Below are 21,898 nucleotides of genomic sequence, written 5' to 3' on the forward strand. Positions count from 1 at the left end.
TTCACCCCACATAGAACTTGGCTCCATCTAACCTACGACATAACTATTCCTGCGGCTTTATTATTCCGTCTTCCCCAACTCAAATGTCAACTCCAGGAGGACAGGGATTTCACTTGTTTTGTACTGCTCTCTCCTCAGTACTTAGAGTAGTTAGCCTGGCACACAGTGGGTAACTGTTAGGTATTTGTCCAGAGAATGAATAACACGCTTCCAGAAGAATCAGGAATCGAGATAAAATAAATGTACGTGGATTGAACCTCGTAGGGACCCTTAGTACGCCAGTCTTCCGGTAGGTGAGGGGAGGGCGGCAGACCTGGTGAAGCCTCCGCGTGGCGCTGGGCACACTGATTGGACGGCTGGGAGGATTTCTGAAGTCGCGTTTGAGACCTCGCGATTCCGCGGTGTCGGCGCTGGCTGTGTGCGTCATTTCCGGCGGCGCGGTCGCCGAGTGGCCAACGGAGTGCCAACGGCCTGCAGAACAACGATGCCGAAGTGAGTGGGGACCTGAATCGGGGGGTGTTCGCGGTCGCAGTCGCTAATTGTGGCCCCGCGAGGGAGTACAGAGCGGGCTCTGGCTCCTGAAGCTTCTAGGGAAGCGAGAGGGTCTGGGGAAGGGAGGGAGGCCGGGCGGGCGGGTTCTAGATCTCTCCGCGTTGGGCAACAAAAAAGCCTGGTTTATGTAAGGACTCTCTGACGTGTGCGAAACGTTACTAGATTTTTTAATTTTTTACCTTCAGTGAACAGCACTTCGGTGAATGGGCATCTATTAACTGTTGTCATCTCTTTTTCTCTACCTTCCATCTCTTTCCAGGTTTTATTGTGACTACTGCGACACATACCTCACCCACGACTCCGTAAGTTGCCTTTCTTTTCAGTTTCACAAAACCTTATATGTAATAAGTTAGACCTTTTTTTTAGGTGTAAGTTTATGGTTTTCATCTTGCTGAGGTTTAAGGGCTACTGCTTGGAGAAAATTATTTGAGGTGTTTATTTTTCTACTCTTCCTGTAACTTTTCAGAATTTGGAGTTACTAGTCTTCCAACAGTCAGTGTTTGAAAAAAAAAAAAGTATATGATAAGTAAAAATCCCGGAAAATGTCCTAAAACTCAAATAGCTGATTGTGTCAAGGCGACTCAAATGTTTGATTTGATAAAATGGGAAATTCCTAAATTTAAGCTTTTTTGTCTGTAGCTCTTTGAGCTCTGTGCAGCAATCACAGAATTATTGCTGTTGTTTTTTAATCCTCTCCTGAGGATATTTTTCCATTGATTCTTAGAGTGGGAGGGGAGAGAGAGAGAGTGAAACATTGATGTCCACACACATCGATTGGTTGCCTCCTGCATGCGCCCCAACCAGGGCCCTGGCTGGGGAGTAGTCTGCAACTGAGGTACGTGCCCCCTTGACTGGAAGTGAAACTGGGGGTCCACAGGCCAACACTATCCACTGAGCCAAACCGGCTGGGGTCACAGAATTTTTTAAATTGATTTTTTTAGAGAGGAAGGGAGAGGGAGAAAAAACATTGATTTCCTGTTCCATTTGTTTATTCATTGGTTGCTTCTTTTTTAAAAAAAAATATTGTTTTATTGATTTTCAGAGGGAGAGGAAGGGAGAGTGAGAGATAGAAACATTGATTGGCTGCCTCCTACATGGCCCTCACGGGAGATTGAGCCCACAACCCGGGCATGTGCCCTGACTGGGAATTGAACTGGAAAGGTCTTGGTGCATGGGTAGGCAGGCGCTCAACCACTGAGCAACACTGGCCGAACTCATTGGTTGCTTCTTGTATGTGCCCTGTCTGGAGATTGAACACAAAACTTTGGTGTATTGGGACAATGCTCATAACCAACTGAGCTACCTGGCCAGGGCTGAAACTGAGTATTTTAATTTGATTAAAAACTGCTTTACAAATAATAACAATTCAAGTTTGAATGTTTACTGTGTCAGGTAGTGTTCCAAATGCTTTACATGTATTATTTCATTTAATGTTCATGATAATCCTTTGAGGTTAGTATTATCTCCATTCTACAGAGGAGGAAACTGAGGCAAAGTGTGGCTAATAACTGTCTGATGTCACAAAATCAGTAAGTTGTATAAAGCTAGACAGTCTTCTACAGAGCTATGCCGGCAGCTCTCAAACTTTTGTTTCATAGTCCCTTTACACTCTTAAAAATTACTGATTGTTTAAAAAAAAATTAGTCGGTTATGTGGGTTATAGCTATTAACCTTTTGCACTCGGATGTCGAGTGTGACTCGACAAGGTTAGCATCGGTAGCAGCTCTTTTTATACTCTTGAATGTATCAATAATTTGAAATATAAAAAAATCCAAATAAGTTTGTATGAAAAGGAACTCCAGTTTTTTATTCTACTGCCATGCTTTGTAAAATCTGGGGTATTTAAAAAATTAAATCCCGAGTAGAATAAAGGAATCGAGAAAAAAGCAAGCGAGTGCAAAGGGTTAATATTTGCTATGTTTGAAATTAAATCAAAAATTTAAAAATACTTTTTTAGGTAACAAGTATTTTTTTTAGATATATTTAAATATAAAAATATTCCTAGCTGGTTTTGCTCAGTGGATAGAGCATCGGCCTTCATACCAAAGGATCCTGGGTTTTTATTCCAGTCAAGGTTATGTACCTCGATTGCAGGCTGCTCCTCAGTCCAGGCCCTGGTCGGGGCATGTGGAGGAGACAACCAATCGATGTGTTTCTCTCTGTCTTTCCCTCTCTCTTCTACTCTCTAAAAATCAGTGGAAAAATATCCTCGGCTGAGGATTGAAGAAATATATGTAATATACACACACACACACACAGACATATGTATATATAAATATATTTTTAGGTAGTAATAAACACTTTTTACTTGTAACACGAGTAACATTTTAAAAGTGGAAGGAACTATTTTTCAAAGCAACAAATTAGTATGAGGAATGGCGTTGTTTTAACATTTTTGCAAACATCAGTAATGTGTCACTTAATGGAAAACATCTGAATTCTCTTCTCCATTATATCGGCTGCACTGTGTTTTGGTTGTAGTATATGAAGAATCCAACCTCACATGGATATAGAGTTGAAAAACAGAAGAGTACTTTAATAGATTTCTTAGATCATTGTAGATATTCTTTAATACTTTATATGTCTGCACCAAAACTCAACCCAGCATTAGTTGTAGTGTGGAATCTGAAAACATCAAACTTTCTATACTCAGTTACATTAAAATTTACTGGTCTCTCTGACACTCTGAGTGAATATTTTTTACCATGCATGATTTTGTAACATGCTTTGGTTATTTGGAAAATGCTCTTTCACTCAGTTTTGCAGTTCTCCCATTTGATTACATAATATAACAATTCACATTGATTAATGTCACAATTTAATTAGAAATGGCTTTTAAATATTTGGAAGCTGGCAAGCTTGTGGTGGCAGATAAGGGTTTCTAAAATACTGATTTTTTTTTTAATCAGATTTTTAAAAACTGATTGCTTTTTTGGGAGAAGGGAGAGAGATAAACATTGATGTGAGAGAAGATTGATCAGTTGCTTTTGGCACCCCCCCCCCCCCCCCCCACCTCCGAGGATCGAACCGGCAACCTTTTGGTGTACAGGATGATGCTCCAACTATCTGAGTCACCCGGCAGGGCCATTTCATTTATTTTTTGAGAAATCTGAATAACCAGTTTGTTTCTTAGTCGTTCTTTCAAATAAAATACTGTTCCATGAAAGAGGCTGCTGGTAGAGCTCACAACTTGGACAATAGCATGCCTGCTTGTCTTTGACAGTGTGTTTTGGCGTGCAGCAGAAGTGCTTTGACAAAATACTTCCCATTTTGTCCCCCCGAGTATTAAAAAGACATGAACTTTAGGGTTGAGATTTAATAAAATTAACAATTTTATTGCTTCATCAAGGTTCTGAATGATGTTATAGATATCCTGGAGGAAACTATTTCAGTTAAGTTTGTGTTAGTAGTAGCTTTCCTGTAGATCCCCAGTCTTTTTGTTTTTTGTTTTGTTTTTGTCCCTAACCTCCTCTCAGTCATGTGGAGAATCTTAATTTTCTGAAATTGTTTGTGAGGGGCTGTGCCTTTCTGTCCTTTTTCAACACTATTTTTATATATCTACGCACCTTGCTAATGCCAGAATTCAGAAAATTGAAAGGTTTGTCTTTATAATAAACTAGAGGCCCAGTGCATGAAATTTGTGCACGGGGGAAGGGGGTCTCTCAGCCCAGCCTGACCCTCTGCAATCTGGGACCCCTACACCTTTTTCTTATCTAGCTAACCTCTTCACATTTTTGTTTTTTAAATATATTTTATTGATTTTTTACAGAGAGGAAGAGAGAGGGATAGAGAGTTAGAAATATCGATGAGAGAGAAACATCGATCAGCTGCCTCTTGCACACCCCCTACTGGGGATGTGCCCGCAACCAAGGTACATGCCCTTGACCGGAATCGAACCTGGGACCCGTGAGTCCGCAGGCCGATGCTCTATCCACTGAGACAAACCGGTTTCAGCAACCTCTTCACATTTTAAAAAATTAACTGAAATACCACCTACTCTAGGAAATCCTCTTTGAACAAATCTCTCTACAATGTGTATTAAGTATTTTCATAGTATACCTTTTTTCTTTAGCAGCAACTTAGAGTAGATACATTGTGCTTCTCATTCTTGGTCTGAATTTTTTCTTGTTGCTCTTGTAATAGCAAAGCTTATCTAATTTACATTTGCCCTTCAAGGGCTTATATTTGGTTCAGTTTCTAGTTGGCTCCCTGCTTTTTTTTTTTTTTAAGCAATAAATTTGGGTTATGATAGCAAACCTCACTTGTAATCAAGCCTGTAGGTCTCCCTATCTGAATGTTTCTGTAATACCTATCACTTTAGCATACCAGAGATTGTGTTCATTTATAGAAAATAACAATAAATGTCACCTGATCATTTGATCTTCCAGTAATATTTTATAGCAAGATGTATTATTCTAGTAACAACTATTACAAAACTAAGGCGTACAGAAATAAATCACATTGAACAATAAAGAATGTCTCAAATATCAAAGCATAGTACACTTAGGGCCTTCCTTGTTCTATGCCTCAAATATCGTAACATAGTACACAGTTCACATAGAACTCAGCTTCCTTTAAAATAGGAAGGGATGCCATACTCATGAAGCAGCTGCTTCCACACATTCTTTTTTTTATTTAATTCACAGCACATACTCTTTGTACTAATTGTTGGAAAATCACCCTAGCAATTGCCTCTGTTCCTCTCTGTATTGTTGCCTTACATTCTGATGTCATTACTGTGCTTTTATCATCCACTCGCTCTAATAAGATTGTGAATTATTTAAGGGCAGAGATCATGACTTGAGCTTGTGTTTCTCTGTCATGGTGCCTAGATAAATACTCAAATGCCATCCAGTCCAAATGACTGTAATGAGAGAGGCCCACCATTGCTGGAGACCTCTGATTTTTATTTAAGGGGTCTCACTTGTTCTGTGCCTTTACAGAGGGGTGAGTAGGGGCTGGGGGAATTTGGGGAAACCCAGACATCCAGAAGATAACCGGTCGACCCGGTCTAATTAGCATATTACTCTTTTATTAGTATAGATGTCTGTATGAGGAGCATCAGGAACCCTTGTAATACTGTTCGGACATGATAGCTTGTGAAAATATTAGGACATTTCCATGGTGTTCCCTGTGGTGGACTTTGAAATATATAAAACATTCAGTGCTTAATTTGGGAACTTTTACTGGTTCTGAGGCATGATTTTGTTATTAGGCTTGAGGCATTATTGTTGTAAGAATAGTGTAAGCAGTGGCTTGGGAGACAGGGAACAGTATTTTGAAATGTGGACCGCCCGTGTGATATTGGTCATATCTGCTGACAGTGAAGCAATTACACAGAGCAACAGACCAGTCGGAGGTGGTTAGGCAGCCATGGGAGCATCTCAGTGAAATCTGCATTCCAGGCCTGGGTTTGCCACTTACCAGCTGTAGGATTTGAGACAAGTTCTTCAGCAGAAATAGATGGTAATAATCTTGTGGTATTCTAAAAATCAATTTCATTATAATTTATGCTCAATTAAATGCAAACTTTTTAAGTGTACAGTTTGAGGACCTGTGAAATGATTACAGCTTGATGGATATGTCAATATAGAGAACATTTTCATCACCTCAGAAAGTTCCCTTGTGTTTCTTTGCAGTAAGTCCCCTACACCTCTAACTCTGACTGATCTGGTTTTTACCAAAGATCAGTGTAAAACTTCATTTAATGGCCCAGCCTGTGTGGTTCAGTGGTTGAGCATTGACCTATGAACCAGGAGGTTAGGGTTCGATGCCCGGTCAGGGCACATGCCTGGGTTGCGGGCTCCATCCCCAATGTGGGACTTGCAGGAGGCAGCCGATCAATGATTCTCTCATCATTGATGTTTCTATCTCCCTCTCCCTTCTTATCTGAAATCAATAGAAATATATATTTTCAAAAAATAAACATCAATGATGAGAATCATTGATCAGCTGCCTTCTGCATGCCCCTTCCTGGGGATCAAGCCCACAACCCAGGCATGTGCCCGGACTGGGAATCGAATTGTGACCTCCTGGTTCATAGGTTGCTGGTCAACCACTGAGCCACACTGGCTGGGCTCATCATTGATATTTCTATCTCTCTGTTTCCCCGCCTCTCTGAAATCAATAAAAATATTTTTAAAACTTCATATGAATGAAATCTTATAGTGCTTGTGTCAGATCTCTTTTGCTTAGCGTGTTTTTGAGATTCATCCATATTGCATATATCAGTAGTTTGTTCTTTCTGATTGGTATGTTTAACATGCTAGTGTAATTTTCATGAAGATTGAGACAGCTTGTAAAAAACATAGCATGGTGTCTGGATGTAATAAATGTTAAATAAATATTAACTTAAAAAAACAAAAGATTATATGTATGGAGTTTATATTATGCCAATTTTACTCAATAAAGCTGTTAATGAAAGAATAGAAGGATTCGTGGGCTGGAGACAAAGGTCTTTGTGTGATCATATAAAGTCTTTTTCTTTTTTCTGTTTTTTTTTTTTTTTTAATAGATAAAGTCATTATTCTAGACCCATAATCATTTAAAAGAATATATTCTTATAAATGGTGTTACTTAAATATAAGTTATTTTTAAAATTTTGCCATAGAATAATCTAAGGAAATGCATTAAAATGGATCAGGGGTTTGTAAACTTTTTCTTAAAATGCCAGATTATAATTATTTTAGGTTTATGGGCCATAACATACAGTCTTCATTGCAATTACTTGACTCTTGCAGAGAGAAGAAATGGACAATATATAAATTAATGTGGCTGTGTTCCAATACTTCTTTCACAGAATCCGATTCTGCCCATAGGCCACAGTTTGCTGACCCCTTGTTTGGCTAAAAACAAAGTAGATAAATTACCACAGTACATTATTAGCTAATGTTTATAAGTGATGCATTAGCTAAAGCTGCTAAAGGTAGCCAGGCCACCTCTATATAAAGGTAAGGCTTTATAAAATCGCTCGTTTTGGAAATGTGTTTCTGTGACTGATATAACCTTTTTGTTTTATAGCCATCTGTGAGAAAGACACACTGCAGTGGCAGGAAACACAAAGAGAATGTGAAGGACTACTATCAGAAATGGATGGAAGAGCAGGCTCAGAGCCTGATTGACAAAACAAGTACGTTTCAGTCTCTCGTTCTGGTGGTAGAATGGTCCCATTCTTTCTTGTCCCTGTCTCTGTTGTTTTTCACAGGAGCAACTCATTCTGAATGATAAATAGAAGCGTTCTCATGTGTTAAATGAAAGAAGTGCAAGGTCATTGGTTTCCCAGGGATATAGGAACACATTAATATTAATTATTGAGGTTAGAGCAATCAGGTATTAGACTGGGAAGTGGGACAGAAGAATGAGTTGCCTAATATTTCTTTATTGATGTGGGCCAGATTTTGTAGCAAATTTATGTAAAACCTTTGTAGTGAACCATAGGTTTTATTTTATTGTAAAATAAATCATACTGGTTATTTGAAACATGGCTTTTCTTAATTATTCATTGTACTCAGATTGGGCAGGCAAATGTGGACTTTGATTGTGATGTGATTTTTTTTTTTTTAAGCAAAAACTATTATGGAAAGTTTCAAACAAGTTTAATGAGTGAATCTTCCATGGCCGCTGCTCCCCAACCATTCCCATTCCCCAGCACCAGCTATAGTAGTTACGTTTCGTTTACCAAGGTTCTCAAACTTAGCACTACTGACATTGGGGCTGCATAATTCTTTGTTGTGGGGGCTGTCCTGTGCATTGTGGGATGTTCAGTGGTAACTCTAGCATCTACCCACTAGTAACAATTCTCAGTTGTGACAACTGAAAATATCTCCAAGTATTGCCTCTTGTCCCCAAGGAGGCAAAATTGCCCTAGTTGAGAGCCACCAAATATGTTCACCTAGTCCCTTTATCCCTCCTAGATTATTAAGGAGCAAATCTCAGATATTGTCCCATTTTATTTGAAAAAATAAATTATAAGGTAATCTTTTTCTCTATTTGAAAAAAATATTAGACATTTCTTGGCATTAAAGGTTAGCATTATACACTGAGTGGCCAGATTATTATGATCTCTAAACACATAATAATCTGGCCACTCAGTGTAGACTGACCACAGAGTTGGGATTTTAAAATAAGTTTTTCCATGTAGAAGAACTGCATTGTGGGTAGTTAGAAAGAAGCAGAGGACTTACTAGCCAGAGGCTGGGGGCCACTATCTCCTGGTCCCTTTATCCCTCCTAGATTATTAAGGAGCAAATCTCAGATATTGTCCCATTTTATTTGAAAAAATAAATTATAATGTAATCTTTTTCTCTATTTGAAAAAAATATTAGACATTTCTTGACATTAAAGGTTAGCATTAAGATTTGCAAGCTTTCTCTTATACATAAGTACACTGAGTGGCCAGATAATTATGTGTTCAGAGATCATCATAATCTGGCCACTCAGTGTACTTGTTTAGTTATTTTTTGTAGATGGGGAAAGAATTTAGGATGAGTTAACGTTTTTGATGGAGGACTTTTAGAGGAGAGGAGGCAAGCCCTCAGGAGCACTCCACATCATGTCCACCATTATGTTGACATTGAGTCGGCTACTGAGCCAATGGCTTAGGCACTCCCTTTTCAGTCTTTCTTTTCTTCAGGGTGTGGGTGGTGCCTTATTGGGATATGATGCCTTACAGAGCACAGACTCAATTGAAAGGCAAATGAATAGCTGTTCAGAAATAGCTACTCTAGGTCAAGTATTTTGGAATTATCAGTGGTTTACTTGAATAATTTGACCCTCTGCACTGGTGGGGTGTAGTAGGATGTGGGGAAGGTGCCTGGGCTGCAGACTACACTTAATTGGGAAGGACTTACATTCAGGAATAGACTTTTAGGAGTGTGTATTTTAGTATTTACTTGTGACTCCTTTTTAAAACAAGATATAAATAATCTTCAGTCTCTGTTTTAATTTGTGCCTCATATTGTCTGTAAAAAGTTAAAGGTTGGTTGTATTGGGCATTATTTTAATATCATAATCTCCCTCCCGTCAGGTTCTTGCTTTCTTGTTTTTTTTTTTTTTGTTTTTTTTTTAAATATACATATATTATTGATTTTTTTAATATTTTATTGATTTTTTACAGAGAGGAAGAGAGAGGGATAGAGAGTTAGAAACATCGATGAGAGAAACATCGATCAGCTGCCTCTTGCACACCCCCTACTGGGGATGTGCCCGCAACCAAGGTACATGCCCTTGACCGGAATCGAACCCGGGACCTTTGAGTCCACAGGCTGACGCTCTATCCACTGAGCCAAACCGGTTTTGGCTTTTATTGATTTTTTTATAGAGAGGAAGGGATAGGAATAGAGAGTTAGAAACATCGATGAGAAAGAAACATTGATCAGCTGCCTCCTGCACACCCCCTACTGGGGATGTGCCTGCAACTAAGGCACATGCCCTTGACCAGAATCAAACCTGGGACCCTTGAGTCCGCAGGCCGACGCTCTGTCCACTGAGCTAAACCGGTTAGGGCAGGTTCTTGCTTTGAAATCTGTGTTTCTTTCATGTCTCTCCTCAGCTCAGTGCGTTCATTTATAATTTATAAACTGGTAAACCAAATGATGCACTGTTTTGACTTAGGACAGCATATATAGGAAGGATGGAAGTTTATACCTGTTTTTGGACAGGTATCATACATTTTCAAACAAAACTGAATGGCGCCCTAACCGGTTTGGCTCAGTGGATAGAGCATCGGCTTTCGGACTCAAGGGTCCCAGGTTCGATTCCGGTCAAGGGCATGCACCTTGGTTGCGGGCACATACCCAGTAGGGAGTGTGCAGGAGGCAGTTGATGGATGTTTCTTTCTCATTGATGTTTCTAACTATCCCTCTCCCTTCCTCTCTGTAAAAAATCAATAAAATATATTAAAAAACTGAATGGCTTGAATTAGTTATAAACCACATCTACAGATTAAAGATTACCGCTTCTCTTTGGTAAGCATTGATAGGAGGTTTTCATTTCAGTCTCGCATAGTTAATTCAGCCATGGAAACACTGACTAAATAAAAACAGTTAAATAAAAAACCCAAATCAGTAAACCAATCAATTGCAATTTTAGCTGGTGAATACCAGAGGTTGATTTTAAAACCACAGAGGCTGGGAGCATTCATTACTGCAGAAAGCACTTCAAATCAGAGAAAGATGGGGCTGGATGGGACCCAGGCACTGGGCTTTGCCTTCCTGTACTGAGAGCACAGGCCCACACCCATGCACCAGGCTTGCACCCTGACCTCCTCTCTCCCTGGAATAAATGAACACTGCAGCCCCAGCACACTCATCTGTCTGGATGACTGCTCAAGGCTGACCCCATAGCCCTCCACCAAGCATGCAGAAGGCCCTGCACCCTGCAGCCATTGAAACCTCCATGTAAGGTGATGTAACTATATTTCTCTCTTTTCCACGTCCAGCGCGGCTCTGTCCAGCGCGGCTAGAGAGCAGGTCCAGTTCCTGAGTAGAGGAGCTGGGGATTGAGAAATATGAAAGAAAGAGACAAGACACAAATGGAAGGAAAAAGCTGGGAACCGGGTGGACCGCTGTCCTCTTCTGAGGGAGAGACAGTGACCCAGAGCTGATACAGCGTGTTTATTTTATACCCCTAAATACCAGGAAGTTTCACCAAAAGTCAAGACCAAGGAGATTATTTGCATTCTTGAGTAGGCCCAAGCATTCCTGGTGCTTGACTGGATTTATATATCAAAACCCACTACCGGACACCTGGGCTGAAATGAAGGTCAAGCTGATAACACCCTTGCCTTTTTGGCAAAGCGTGTTCCCAGGGCTTGGCTTTGCCTGTTGCCTTGGGTTCAGCTGACAATAATTAAAGAATGCCCATGTGCCTTCCCAGGCGCTGTCTACAGTGAGGACCAGCAGTGAGTGTTCCCTGGTTCCTTCCAGTGAAATCTTTTTTTTTTTTTTTTAATATATTTTATTCTCTCTCATCGATGTTTCTAACTATCTATCCCTCTCTCTTCCTCTCTGTAAAAAATCAATAAAATATATTTAAAAAAAATAAAATAAATAAATATATTTTATTGACTTTTTACAGAGAGAAAGAGAGAGGGATAGAGAGTTAGAAACATCGATGATAAAGAAACATCAATCAGCTGCCTCTTGCACAACCCCCACTGGGGATGTGCCCGCAACCAAGGTACATGCCCTTGACCGGAATCGAACCTGGGACCTCTCAGTCCGCAGGCCGACGCTCTATCCACTGAGCCAAACCGGTCTCGGCCCAGTGAAATCTTTTATCCTCCACCCTGGCATTCGCTGAGGCGTTCCCCAATGCAGCAGCCCTGAGAGTGCACTTGGTGGAGAAAGTGGTGTGGACAGGACTCAGTGGCCAGAGCTGTGGCCTTCAGTTGAGGCTTGTGTGCAGTCCTAAGGGACTTAGCAGGGACGGGGCAGAGGAATACATTCTCAGGTCCCTCCTTCAGTCCTCAGATCTCCTGCTTGTAGCTCCATTAGCCAAATAAGTGCTTAGCTGGACACTTACGCTAAAAATTATTTGCTGTTGACGTGAGTTATAAGTTTAAGTTATTGTCATGCATTTTTCTTTAAATTGTATTTTTTTCTTGATTTTTTTTTTTTTTACTGAATTTATGGGGTAACAGTTAATGAAATTATATAGGTTTCAAGTGTACAATTCTATAATACATCATCTGTATATTGTATTATGTGTTCACCAACCACAGTCAAGCCTGGCATCCTGCATTCTTATTCACTGAATCTGGTGCAGCCCTAGCAGAGACCACCCTACTCTGCACACAAACATGCAAGGAGCCCAGGAGGGTGTGACATCTTGAATGAGACAGGAAGTACAGCCCTTGAGCAGGGATGGGGCTCTTGGTAAACCCCCCAGTCACCACCCACAAAATGTCAGGCCTGTGTCTCTCCTACCTACCTGTTTCACCAGAATCGTAGTAAATATGTTTGAATACATAGCAACCAGCATAGAACTTATGTTCCAAAATGCCATTAAAAGTGAAGAAAAAAAAACAACACCATAGAGGCTACCCAGCCAGCATGGCTCAGTGGTTGAGCATCGACCTATGAACCAAGAGGTCACGGTTTGATTCTGATCAGGGCATAAGCCTGCATGGTGGGCAGGAGGCAGCCGATCAATGAGTCTCTCTCATCATTAATGTTTCTTTCTCTCCTTCCTTCCTCTCTGAAATCAATAAAAATACATTAAAAAATGTAGATAAATAAAACCATAGAGGCTATGATGTAGTAATCTTAGATGATTGCTATTTATAATGAAATAAGTGGGACCATTAAAAATTAAAAGAAACTGTTTTAGTAAATGAGTTGTTGAATTCTTATTCACTGTGTGTGGTTTTTTTTTCTCACTTTATAGCTGCAGCATTTCAGCAAGGAAAAATACCTCCTACTCCATTCTCAGCTCCACCTCCTGCAGGGGCGATGATCCCACCTCCCCCCAGTCTTCGTAAGTTTATAACATTTTTATCTTAAGGGTTGTAACTGAGCAGATTGTACTTTGGTCTCGTCAAATCCTCATTGAATGAATACATAGTAGCAGAAAACAGCTTTAGTGATATAATTTCTGAAATATTTTTAGTTACCTTCTGATTGCATTGTTATAGGGATATTGTATTTGTGACATCCCATGTGGGTCTGAGACAGCTTCAATGGAAAGCTCAGGATGTACGTGCAATTGGATGAGCTAATATATGAAGAGGTATTGCTGAGTATATTAAGTTACTGCTATGAACATAACACTGGAGGATAGAAGTAGCTGATAAACTTCTCAGTCTTTCTGTTTTCTAACCCACTTAATACCAATGCTAGAGGCCCAGTGCATGAAATTTGTGCACGGGAAGGGTCCCTAGGACTGGCTGGCGGTCAGGGCCAATTGGGGCCTTCCAGCTACTGGCTGGGACCTGCCTTCATTCCACGCCACCCCCTGGTGGTCAGCGCACATCATAGCAAGCGATTGAACTCTCAGTCTCCTCCCGGTCAAACTCCCATGGAGACAATTTGCATATTAGGCTTTTGTATATATAGATATATACCTTGCAAAAGACAAGAATTGTGTAGTTGAAAGTGGAGTAGATCAAAGTCCTCTCCTCTCTGGGAAGGTTTGTTGTTTCTGCATGATAGACAGGAGGAAATTGAGTAACTATGTTCTTTGGCTCTTCTGGAAAGTTTCAGGTTGAAATTGAACTCAGAGACCTAAGCTCAGTCCTATAAGTCAGATATCGCCACTTGTGGTCTGTGAGGTCCGAAAGGTTGGCGACCACTGGTTTAAGGAAACCTTTGCAGCGGTCGCCAACTGGTGGTCTGCGGACAACTGGTCGTCCGTGAGGTCCGAAAGGTTGGCAACCGCTGCTATAAGTGATCATGGATATAAACACAGAAGTAAGGAGGCTGTTTATAATAGTTGTGCACAGGTGGACCACTAATAACCCACCAAAACGTTGTGGGCTCCCGCCATCCTGGGACTGACCAGGCCACAGCTCACAGCAGCTCTTCAGTTACCTCTTTCTCCTCTATCTTGACAGGCTGGCACTCAACTCCATTATTTTATTAGTACAATAGTCTATGGTATGAATGTATCAGAATTAACCTCACTATTTCTTATTGATGGACATGTAAGTTATTTTCAATTGTTGCTGTTGTAAAAGATAACATCAGGCATATCTCTGCATAGACATCTTTGTATTTTCAAATAATTTTTTAAACCTGGGCTATGATTTTTTTTAAAATCTGAAATTAGGTACTTATGGTTTAGGTTCATCAGCTTTTTATCAGTCGATGAGTGGATAAAAAAGCTGTAATACATTTATGCCATGGAATACTATGCAGCAGTAAAAAAATAGAATCTCTTACCCTTTGAGACAGCATGGAGGGTCCTGGAGAGTATTATGCTAAGTGAAATAAGCCAGTAAGAGAAAGACAAGTATCACATGATCTCACTCGTGAAATCTAATGAACAAAATAAATGGATAACTGAGTGGATCCAGAGACATGGAAGCATGGAACAAATTGCCGAATCTCGGAGGAAAGGCGGGGGAAGGTGGGTGGGAGGTAATCAGCCAAAGAACTTGTATGCATTTATGCATAACCCATGGTCACAGACAATAGGGTGATGAAGGTGGGGGGCGGGGGCAGGCTGGAGGGGGTCAATGGGGGGACATATGTAATACTTTGTAATAAAACAAAGGGGGCATATGTAATACTTTCAACAATAAAGATTAAAAAAGAAAGAATTAACAAGTAAGTGACAGAGGAAAAAATATCAGAAACCAGGTACTTTTGGCTTAAGTTCATCAGCTTTTTATCTGGAGTGCTTCAGAAGGTATAATAACCCCTTTTAAAAAATCAAGATTTGGGTATTTTTTTAACCTGAGGAATCTGACTTCATTTTATACTTCTGTCTAGATAAGCTTGTTCCTGCTTTTCAGTCATAAAGTAACTAAAGATTTGTGGCATGCTAATTTTTGTGGATCTACTGTTAAAAGACCATAAGAAGTTTATTGTTAGAGGATTTGGACCAGATTATGAGGCGATATTAGTTTCATTAAGAAGATAAACTGCCCTAACCCAGTGGTTGGCAAACTGCAGCTCGAGAGCCGCTTGGTTTGCTGCTCTGTTGACTAATGAGTTTGCCGACCACTGCCTTAGGGAAAAACTTAAAAACCATTTTAATAATGTACTAATGTCTTTTTTTTAAAAATATATTTTATTGATTTTTTACAGAGAGGAAGAGAGAGGGATAGAGAGTTAGAAACATTGATGAGAGAGAAACATCGATCAGCTGCCTCCTGCACAGCCCCTACTGGGGATGTACCCGCAACCAAGGTACATGCCCTTGACCGGAATCGAACCTGGGACCCTTGCGTCTGCAGGCCGATGAGCCAAACCTGTTTCGGCTGTACTAATGTCTTTAACCTGAAGTCAAAACTTCTGGGTAAGGGCAATAACTTACGCAGTGGTCGGCAAACCGTGGCTCGCGAGCCGCAGTTTGCTGACCACTGCCCTAACCGGTTTGGCTCAGTGGATAGATCATGGACCTGCAGACTTAAGGGTCCAAGGTTCGATTCTGGTCAAGGGCATGTACCTTTGTTGTAGGCACATACCCAGTGGGGAGTGTGCAGGAGGCAGCTGGTCGATGTTTTGATCTCATCGATATTCCTAACTCTTTATCCCTCTTCCTTCCTCTCTGTAAAAAATCAATAAAATATCTTACCTTATAATAGAAAAATATGCAAATTGACCGCACCTTCGCCACGCCCAAGCCACGCCCACCAATCAAGCCACGCCCACCAGGAAACTGTTGCAAGGACGTTGGGGTGTGGCGGAGCCCAAGGCCGGGAAAGCCGCCTGAGGCTTTCCCAGCCTTGGGCACCAGCGGGGAGCCTGCGCCGATCGCAGGAAACCACTGGGGGTCGGCTCCTGCGATCGGTAGCAGGGATGCTGGGTGCGGCCGAGCCCAAGGCCACCGCCCCGGGGCCAAGCCCCGATCCTGAAAGAAGGCAGAAGGCGGTGGCCACAGCCAAGGCCTGGGTCCCCAGTGCAGGCAGCCAGGTGAATGAAGGTCTATTGCACGAATCTTTGTGCAAACGGGCTACTAGTATATATATAAAAAGAAGAAGATAAACTGTTTCCCCCGGCTGGCTTGGCTCAATAGTTGAGCATCGACCTATGTATCAGGAGGTCACAGTTTGATTCCCAGGACACATACTTGGGTTGCCGGCTCCATCTTCAGTGGGAGGTGTGCATGAGGCAACGGATCAATGATTCTCTCTCTATCTCTCCCTCTCTGAAATCAATAAAAATATATTTTAAAAATGTTTATTAAAGTGCTGAAAGGAGATAAACTGTTCATGTATAAGCATATCTTAACCTCAGGCCCCATTTTTTATTTCAGCGGGTCCACCTCGCCCTGGTATGATGCCAGCACCCCATATGGGGGGCCCTCCCATGATGCCAATGATGGGTCCTCCTCCTCCTGGGATGATGCCAGTGGGACCTGGTAAGTTTGAATATCCTTCTAGAATGCTCCATTTAAATATAATTCTTAATTGGCTGTCTAACTGTATTATTGCAACAAATTAAATTTGGTGAATCTGTAATGCTTAAGAAAAATTAATATTTGGTTTATCAGTATAAATGGATGCTGGATAAGGCTTGCCTGGCTGGTGTGGCTTAGTGGTTGAGTATCAACTTATGAACCAGGAGTTCAATTCCTGGATGGGGCACATGCCAGGGTGTGGGCTCGATCCCTGGTGGGAGGCATGCAGGAGGCAGCCAATCAATGATTCTCTCTCATTGATGTTTCTATCCTTTTCATCTCCCTTCCTCTCTCTAAAACCAATAAAAACATTTAAAAAAATAAAATGAAATAAAAGCAGGATAAGGCTGCTGCTTTTTCTCTTCTTCCTCCTGTTTCCTTGTATCTTCTAACTTTGGCCCATCTATATATATAAAAGTCTAAGTGGCTGTTATGACCGGACGACCGGACGCTAGCTATGACGTGCACTGACCACCAAGGGGCAGAGGCTCAACACAAGAGCTGCCCCTTGGTGGTCAGTGCACTTCCACAGCCAACCTCCCCAGCCAGCTGGCCCCAATCGGCCCCAATCAGGACTGGACTGGGAGGGACCCTACCTGTGCATGAATTTGTGCACTGGGCCTCTAGTTTATAATGAAGAGACAGGTAGATGAGCTTGTTCCACTGGGGCTTAAAGGGAGGAGTAGATACAAACTTGTGCTGCTACTTTTCTTGATTTTGATTTGGAGCAGAGTTACCTTCTGTTGCTGATTTTTAATCTTGGAGGTCAGTTAGACCAAATTAGTATATGGAAAGCACTTAGGCCTGGTGGTTGGTCTTTTATTCAGGAAGGGGGAAAAACTTTCTCCTCAAATGTTTTAACATAAACATAAATGTACATTAATTTGGAAATGTTCCTGATAACATGGTCAGGGCCTTTGCTTTGAGAACAAGTCTGCTGATTGGAACACTATATATTTCTTGCATAAATCAATAAGCCATACCCATAATGTATCCTTTATCAACTTTAGTTTCATTTTTTAAAAGTATATTTTTATTGATTTCCGAGAGGAAGGGGCTGAGGGGGAGAGAGAAAAAGAGAGAAACATCAATGATGAGAGATAATCCTTGATTGGCTGCCTCTTGCACGCCCCCTACTGAGGATGAGCCCGCAACCTGGGCATGTGCCCTTAACCGGAATTGAACCCGAATCCCATCAGTCTGCAGGCCGACCCTCTATCCTCTGAGCCAAACCAGCTAGGGCAACTTTAGTTTCCTTTTATATGAAGTGATTAGAGACCTTGTGAGCCAATCTAGTGCCAATTTTTTATGATCATCTGACCTACCAAATATGTGAGCACTTTTGGGGGGGATGTTTTGCCTGAGTCTTGCAAAATATCAATTTAGATTTCATAGAAACAGATCTTTTTTTACACTCGCATTTTATTTGCAGAATAGTTGAGTAAATACATCTGATGCAAGAAACCTACGGTTCAACTGGTAAGATAAGGTACAAAGTATTAGAGAAGCTTCCTAGCCAGAAGTATACTTACTGCTGGTATCACTTAGAGGGATGGGAAAGTATAGATAAAAAGAGTTCCTGCCTTGTTCTCTTTGAACCCAAAACACAATCATTAAGTGACTTAAATGGTTCTTTGGCATTCTTAAAAAGTCAAAAGTTCAAATTTCTAGAGGGGTTGGTTGTGAACTGGGAATGCATAACTCATCTAAAGAAGACTTATAGAACTCAGCTTTAGCCAATGGTTGACATTCGAGAATGCAAGTTGGTGTTGCGAGTTCTCCTGAGTATTTTGTTGTTATTTTTAGCCAGGATAAAATAATATGTTATAGGATTTGCATTAAAATAATGGAGTAGTTGGGCTTGGGCCTGGATAAGAATGGGTGGGGATGAGACAAATTGGCCATGGGTAGATAATTGTTGACCCTGGATGATGGATACAAGGAAATTCATTATTCTCTTTTTTCTTTCTATTCTCTGTGTGTTTGCACATTTCTATAATAAGTTGGAAAAGAATTCTAGATTTATTAATAATTAGACCTGTAAATTACCAATGTTGGCAACTAATTAAAAATAAATGCACTGTGGAGACCAAAGAAAACAAGTTTCCAGGTGCCTCGTTTTCAATCGTTGGTCTAGATCAGTTTTCTCTAAGAAATGCTGAATGCTCGTTATGTTATGGTGGGCGTTTTTTGAAATAAGGTATTTAGTAGTTTCGTAGTATTCTCTATTCCTGTTGAAATTAATCTTTAAAAAACCTATATACCTGTTGGGTTTTGTGTCTGCATATACTTTTGTTTTACTTTTTGTGATTAGGCTATATTCAGCTTTGAATATAGTTTTCTCTTTAACCATTTATAGCAAGTCTTTAATCAAAATGATTTAGTTAAAAATAGGTAATTAAAGTAAAAAATTGATATTTAAAAAAGAAATATATAGCATGAAGATTATGAGACATAATAAAATGAATACCTGTGAACCCACCACCCAGCTGAGGATGTAGGACATTATCAGTTCCATGAAACTGCCTGTGTTTTCCCCCAACCTCTACCTCTCTGCTTGCCCTCCCTCTCCTGGCTCATTTATTTGGCTGATGTATTGATTTGACACTTGAAAAAATTCATGAATAGTTCTAAAATGCATTAGAAAAAATCATATTTGTGTGTGTGATAATTGTTATAAATCACATTATTGCCTAATATTTGTCTTGTGACTTGAGCTAAGTATGGTTACTAACAGGTTCTCAGCATGGGCCTCCTGCTCACTTTTCCTACAACTCCAAACAAATGCTAGTGGTAAGATTGTCCTCTGTGCCTGTGTACATCCATGAAATAGCTCCTAGTTATATGGTGGATAGAACTGATTAAAAGAGCTGACTAAGCTCTAACCGGTTTCTAACCGGTGGATGGAGCGTCGGCCTTCAGACTCAAGGGTCCCAGGTTCGATTCCGGTCAAGGGCATGTACCTTGGTTGTGGGCACATCCCCAGTAGGGGGTGTGCAGGAGGCAGCTGATCGATGTTTCTCTCTCATCGATGTTTCTAACTCTATCTCTCTCCCTTCCTCTCTGTAAAAAATCAATAAAATATATTTTAAAAAAAAGAATATTTAAATATTTTAAAGATGTGATGAATTTGTTGCATTCTTTTGACAAGTGTCTTTTTTGCAGCATTTTGCAGGGAGGGCTACTTTTTTTGTCTTTAATTGAAGTCCCGTCAAGGTTTCCCATAAGTAGAATTTTTTTACTCTTTTTCTTTTTCTTTGTTTTGTCCTGCAGCTCCTGGAATGAGGCCGCCTATGGGAGGGCACATGCCAATGATGCCTGGGCCCCCAATGATGAGACCTCCTGCCCGTCCTATGATGGTGCCCACTCGGCCCGGAATGACTCGACCAGACAGATAAGGAGAAAGGGGAGCCTCTTTCTATCAGGCTTCTGTTACTTGTTCTACTTCACAGGAGATCGAGGTGCTGTGACCCTGGGTGTTTTCTAACAGCAGACAAGGAAGACTCACTCCCTCTTCCTGTCTAAGAGAGAATAGTGTTTGCGGGGAGTAGTGGGACAAAAAAAAGCAATTTTCATTTGTATTGTGAAATGGGAAAATAAAATTGTCAACTCTTTTTGTTAAAAACGTGTTCCCTTTTTTCTCCCTTCTGTATTTGTGTATTCTAAAGGAGATGAACTAGTTCAGTTGTTTCCCTAGCTTATTCTCTTCAACATGCCCTCTGCATGACATGGTTTTTCCTTAACTATAGAATGGGTCCCTTTGGACAGCCTGCCTTTATTTAATAAACTTTTCCTGTGCAAGATTTTTGTTATAACACTTGTAGAACTTTTTGTTAATTAAAATAGTAAACAGCACAATTGGTTAATTTTTCACATGATTTAAACTTTGTGTAGTAAGTGAAAAATTTTTTGCTGAGGTAGGGAAAAAAACTTTACAATGCATGCATGTCAGCTAAGAATAGCAAGGATTGCCTTAACCTCAGCTTCTCTTTTCTCCCAGCTCTTCTTTTTCTTGGGTCTCAAATATCAAAAATATTTCTAATAGCAATGGTAAAATTATTCATATTTCCATGGTACAGAAGTTTTTCAGAATATCATTTGTTATATCACTGGGCTATAAAGGTATGGTATTTTCAGAGAACCATCTAGAAAGTTAGCCATAGGCACTGTTCATATTCAACTCAGTGTAAAATCTAAACTGTTTCACATTGCAAGTAGGAGTGAAAATTGTCATAACCTCTGGGGAGGGCAATTTGGCAATATCAGAATTACCTATAGCCTTTGATTTAGCATTTCCATGTCTAGAAACATATCCTATGAATACACTTGCACATGTACGAGATGACATGTATATGATTATGCGTTGCAGCAAAAGGTACTAGTAGAAAAAACATAGGTGTCCAATGAAAGGGGACTTAGTTATCAAGTATGATGCAGACACAAAGTGGCATATACCATGCAGGTTAAAATAAAATAAGGAAGCCCTGTTCAATGTGGCTCAATTGGTTGGGCGCCATCCTGTGCATCAATGGGTTGCCAGTTTGATTTCTGGTAGGGCACATGCTTGGTTTGCGGGCTTGATCCCCAGTGGGGGCATGTGGGAGGCAGCCATCAATGTTCATGTTTCTCTCCCTTCCTCTTGCTAAAAAAAATCAATAAAGAATCTTTGAAAAAAAGAAAAAAAAATAAGGAAGCTCTTTATGTATTGATGAGGAAAGATTTCCAAGATAACACATGTTATTCACCTTGGTTTATTCACATAGCAAGGTATTGTTTCCTGCTATTCTTTTTTTAAAACAAATATTTATAGTGCCTTTATGCATACAGGATCTCTGGGAGGACAGATAAACAACTAGTAGTATTAGTTGCCCTTAAAAAGTAAATAAATGGGTGGCTGGAGGACAGGAGAAGGAGAGTCTGGTCACCTTGTATGTTTTGGACTTTGAATCATTATCTATTTCATAACAAAAACAAACCATCTTTGTCACCTGAGGTGGTTGTTACAGTGATGTTTCAGCAGACTGTGTCATAAACCAGCAGTTTGCAATTTGGCTGATCATCAGAATCATAGCAGACCTTATTCAAAATAAAGATTCCAGATTTTGATTCAGTATATCTTGTGTGAGGCTTAGGAAATTTGCATTTTGGGAAAGCTCCCTAGGAAATATTTATTGTCAGTGAGTTTGGCAAACTTTGCCGTAGGATCTAATAATCTAAGAATATAAAGATTTTTTTAGAGAGACGGAAAGGTGAGGGAGAAACATCAATGTGAGAGCGACAC

The 21,898-nt window shown here is 40.4% G+C and overlaps 1 protein-coding gene across 1 annotated transcript; it reads left to right on the forward strand.

Annotated features, from left to right (window-relative positions):
- Positions 1-411: 411 nt before the first annotated feature.
- Positions 412-20,231, forward strand: SNRPC (small nuclear ribonucleoprotein polypeptide C). The gene is made up of 6 exons (XM_008152001.3): positions 412-492; positions 812-854; positions 7,573-7,681; positions 12,940-13,029; positions 16,474-16,578; positions 19,891-20,231. Exons 1-6 carry the CDS (start codon positions 485-487, stop codon positions 20,013-20,015), a joined length of 480 nt encoding a protein of 159 aa, XP_008150223.1. The 5' UTR covers positions 412-484; the 3' UTR covers positions 20,016-20,231.
- The last annotated feature ends 1,667 nt before the right edge of the window (positions 20,232-21,898 follow it).

Source organism: Eptesicus fuscus, chromosome 10 (assembly GCF_027574615.1).
Source record: "Eptesicus fuscus isolate TK198812 chromosome 10, DD_ASM_mEF_20220401, whole genome shotgun sequence".
Lineage (NCBI taxonomy): Eukaryota > Metazoa > Chordata > Mammalia > Chiroptera > Vespertilionidae > Eptesicus > Eptesicus fuscus.